Source organism: Vombatus ursinus, unplaced genomic scaffold (genome assembly GCF_900497805.2).
Source record: "Vombatus ursinus unplaced genomic scaffold, bare-nosed wombat genome assembly UNPS02007284.1, whole genome shotgun sequence".
NCBI classification, from domain to species: domain Eukaryota; kingdom Metazoa; phylum Chordata; class Mammalia; order Diprotodontia; family Vombatidae; genus Vombatus; species Vombatus ursinus.
In genome coordinates this window covers 15,180,059-15,184,628 of record NW_020947062.1, presented here as the reverse complement: position 1 = coordinate 15,184,628, position 4,570 = coordinate 15,180,059, and the positions used below count along the sequence as shown (strand labels likewise).

The 4,570-nt window shown below is 55.3% G+C and overlaps 1 protein-coding gene across 1 annotated transcript; it reads right to left on the bottom strand.

Annotated features, from left to right (window-relative positions):
- Positions 1–480: 480 nt before the first annotated feature.
- Positions 481–3,989, bottom strand: ZBTB42 (zinc finger and BTB domain containing 42). Its single transcript, XM_027849340.1, has 2 exons — positions 3,766–3,989; positions 481–2,465 (listed from the first exon to the last, which is right to left on the bottom strand). The coding sequence occupies exon 2, from the start codon at positions 2,449–2,451 to the stop codon at positions 1,072–1,074; it is 1,380 nt and encodes a 459-aa protein (XP_027705141.1). The 5' UTR covers positions 2,452–2,465; positions 3,766–3,989; the 3' UTR covers positions 481–1,071.
- Positions 3,990–4,570: the final 581 nt, after the last annotated feature.

The following is a 4,570-nucleotide window of genomic DNA, read 5'->3' as shown; positions in this document are numbered from 1 at the left end:
CCTTCCTTTCCAAGGGCATACCTATTACTCTACCTGCCACTTTCCTGGGCTTCTTCCATGGCTACCACTCCTCAGCCCTCCAGTACCCACCTCTCCAACTCAGAATATGGAATTTGGACCATTTGGTTTGTTCTATGGCTCATCCAACACCAAATTCTACTCCACTACTCTCAGAGTACCAAAGAGGTTCCATTTCTGTGTCGATCCCCAAGCCCCCTAATAGAACTCACTAGGTAATTCACACAGACATCACTCTGTATGACATACATATTCTTCATTGGGAAAGGGCAGCAAAAGGCAGGTCCCACAAAAACTCCCTTTTAAATTCCAGAAGGCCCAGGGAAGGAAGATGAACATGCCATGGTATCAGTGAAAGAGGAAACCTCGAAAATGATATATACTCAAAGGGAGAAACCTAGGAATTGAATAGTGGAAATGAGAAATGACCACATGAAAACACCCCACCCCTCCCGCCCCAAGAAACAATCAGGGAGAGAATGTTAAGTGGAACTTAAAGGAGGTCTGTCCATCTCCCTGTCCCTTGGTGATTGTTGCCTGGGGCCCAGTTGGGAGAAATAAGGAGGTCAGCATGGAAAGTATTTTAGTGTCTAAGAAGCACATTCTCTTCTTTTTGAGCTAAGAAAAAAAAAAAAGACAAAAAACCATGAGGTAAGAACTTCAAAAGGCAGGACCTCTTGGCATCTAATCACAACTCTGGAGAAAAGGTTTTTCTAGAGGCAGCTTCAGAATTTTCCAACTTAGAGGTCAGATCAGGCATTCCAGAGACTGGTGATGCAAGACCGTCTCTCCCAACAGTCCCTGCATGTGCCTGTCCTACAGTAGGACAGGCCAGCCTTATACATAAAAGCCCCTCTGGCTAGATGCTGCTGTGGAGCATCAAAAGAGCATAGGAACAATCATTCTTCGAATCAAAACGTCATAAACATAGACACACACACACACACACACACACACACACACACACACACACACACACACACACACACACACACACACACACACACACACACTCTCCTCTCTCTAGCCAAACCCCAGCTCCTTCATAAAACTTCAAACTACCAGGGACTTGACAAGGCCACAGTGAAACTTTCGGATATGCCGATACAAATCCCCAGACTGTGTAAAACGTCGTTCACACCACTTGCAGGCATGAGGCTTTTCTCGAGTGTGCACCACCGCATGCCGGCTAAGATTGTGTGAGTACTGGAAGCTCTTGCCACACTGCACACAAGTGTATGGCTTCTCGCCTGAGTGTGTCCGCTCATGCCTCTTAAGGGTGTACATGCATGAGAAGGTCTTTCCACATAGTGTGCAGGTGGGCACTGACCCCTCTGGTGACAATCGAGCCCTTGAGCCACCATCCTTGTCCCGGAAGTGAGAGCTCAGATGCAGCTGTAGGACATGGGGGTTGGGGAACACCTTGCTGCAGAGAGGGCAGATGCAGATGTGGCCAGGGGGCCCCAGCACCTCTGAAGCAGAGAGGTCTGATGCATCCAGGTCATCTTCACTCTCATCCCGCTCTGGGTCCAACTCATCTTCCTGGCCATGAAACATGTGGCCCAGGCCTGTGACCAAGTTTTTAGCCACAGGCCCAAATGGCTGGCCCACTGGACTCCTTGCCTTGCCATCTTCCTGGTCTGACAACAAGTCCTGTTCATTTTTCACCATCAGTTCGACTTCCTGCTGCTGCTGCCGATGATCAGCAGCCAGCTGTCTGAAGACATAGGAAGTATGGAGGGCATCCCTCCCTGAAATCGGCTTCAGAGACAGATCCAAAGCACACTCTGAGTCACCAGGGGCCTGGCTGGGTATTGGGAGCTCAGTCCTCTGAGAAAGAGAGACCCCCACACCATTATCCAAAGGTTTGGCCTTCCCAGGACTTGGACTTAGGTCTGCTTTTTTCGATAGTGAGGATGGTCCCATGAGGTTGTTAGACCAGGTGGGGTGGGCCCCAGACTGATCATACTCTAGGGGACTGAATCTTGGCTGGCCAGGCAGTTCTAACTCATGGCCCAGGGATATGTTGGGGCCCAGGAAAGGTCTGTCCTTCTCTTCCTCAATCACTAGTTCTTTTTCCTTTAGTTTACCCTTGCAGACTTTGACAATGTCATACATGTGGAGGTAGCTGGCAGCAGCTAAGATGTCCTCAATGGGCAGGCTGCTCAACTCCAGCTTGCCCTCATACATGAATTCAAGCAGCAGGCTGAAGGCTGGGGCCGTGACAATGTCACTGTTCAGATGTACAGTCTCCCTTTTGTCTAACTGGTCCCTGTAGAAGAGGTAGAAGTACATGCTGCAGGAAGCCAGTACAGCTCTATGAGCCTGGAACCGAGCTTCCCCGACAAGCACAGTGGAGTCGCACAGGAATCCTTGGTGTCTCTGCTGACTCAGGGACTGCAGCAGCTGCCGGCTGTGGTCCGGGAACTCCATTCTGCCTTCATAACCTGGGCACAAACAGGAAAAACTTGAATGCGCCTGGAAACTCAAACCTCCTAGCAGCTGTAACCAAACAAGTCGCCTCTTCTCTTTGCTAGCTGGCTCCAGCTCTCCCTCCCTCCTTGCCTGCCTGCCTCCCTCCCTCTCCCTGCCTAGGTAGCAAAGAGCCAGTTAGGAATAATTGTTCGCTGGAGTTTGGTTTGTATTAAACTAACTCTCCCATCCCTCGGCACCTGCTGGGGAGCAGGAAAAACTTGATCATAAGTAAACAAGGGCTTTAGAAGCAGAGGGGGAGAAAAGATAGGGAGTGGGCAAGAGACTCGAAGGAAAAGAAACCTGGAATAGAGGGAGAAAGAGAAAGAGGAGGGGGGTGAGGATAAGAGAGGGGGAGACACAGAAGAATGATCCAGAGCTTGGGCGAGAAGGGGAGGCGGAAGGGAGTGTGAGAAGGAAGAAAGAGATAGAGGAAAAGAAGGAGACACCGAGTAAGGCAGAGAGTCAGAGATGATGAGAGACACAGAAATTCACAGGGGGAAAGAGAAGGAAAAAGACAGAAAAATGGGAAGAGAGGGAGAGAAGCAGTCTAACCTTTGTTTCACTCAGAAGAGATAAATCCCACAAGTGCAAGTTACTGTGGTCACAGAAGCTGCCCTCCTCCTCCTCCCCCACCCCTTCCCAGGCCCTTGCAGAGCCCCCCAGCCCCCCTTCATTACCTCCCTCCCCCTCCTCCTCCCTCCAGCTCCATGGGAGCCAAACTTCCCCCGCCCCGAGAATGAACTTCACTTTTCTTTGCTACAGCGAAACCCAGGACTCCCTGACCCGGCCAGAGCCAGATCTCAGAGCCAGATCTAGAGCCCGAGCCCAAGCCAGAACCAGATCCAGAGCCCGGGCCAGAACCAGATCCAGGGCTGGAGTGGGAAGGAAAGCGAGGAAAAGGAGGAGGAGGGAGGTCTTTTCAACTCCAAGTTCCCCAAAGCCAGCAGGCCCCTTACCTTCCCCGGGTGCCCCCCGGGCGACAAGCCGAGCATGGCCCCCCCCCCCCCCGCCTCCTTCCGTCCCTCCGCCTGGGCGGGCGCCAGCACCCGGGGCCGGGAGCAGCCACCACTGCCGGGCCAAGGGGGAGAAGGAGAGTGAGTGTGTGTGAGAGTGTGCAAGAAGGAGAGAGGGAGGGAGAGAAGAAGGGAGGGAAGGCTGCTGCGAGGGGGAGAGGGAGAGAAGAGGGGGCGGGGGAGAGGAGTGCTCGGTTTGCTAATTACAAGGCAAGCTGGAGAGTCAGCTGCTCCGACTTCCCAGCGATAGAAATGTTACCTCCAGCTGCGCTCCTTTTAATGCCATATGTTGCTCGGAATCTCGCTACCAGCCAACCACAGCGGGGCCGCCTTTTAAAGTTTCTCCAGCCCCATTGGGAGCTGCGCGATGGCAGCCCCGGCACTCCCTTGCTCTCCCCGAGCTGCCGGGCCCCGGGGCCCAGCCCGGCTGACCCTCGCCGCTGCCCTGAAGTTTCTCCCTCTCCTTCGTCCCCCTTCCCTCCCCCGCGCCAGTTCCGAGCTCAGAAGCAAAAAAGTTTCAGGAAGTGCGCGTCGAAGCTGCCACGGCCTGGCTGGGGCTGCGGGAACCGGGCTAGGACTGCGGGGGCCGGGCAGAGGCTGCGGGGAGCAGTCCAGGAGCTGCCCCGGGGAGGGAGCAAACCGTGCGCAGTGCTGGCCGCACGCAACGCAGCTGGGAGCCAAACTTCGGAGCCGGGAGGGAGGGCGGGACGGACCCAGGGACTGAGGGAGGGACGCAGCACAGAGGGGGCGGAGATGCCGGGGACTTCCAGGAGTGGGGCAGGAATGAGGTCACCCTACACACCCCCTTCCCCACCTCCGCCTGGAGCGGGCTGGTCCCAGCCCTGGGCGGCCCCTGGAAGGCGGGGTGAAGGGGGAGAAGGAGGGAGGAGGGAAGGGCTGGACAACTAGGAGGGTGCGGTGGCTCCAGCGGTGCGCGCCCCCTCCCCGCGCCCCGCCAGCTGCGGCTCCCGGTTCCCTCCGCCCAGCAGGGCTCAGCCCGCCCCCGTCTGGGAGTGAGCTTTAATAGGAATGTGTGCGCGCGCCCAGCAGGTTGGTAACCGGCA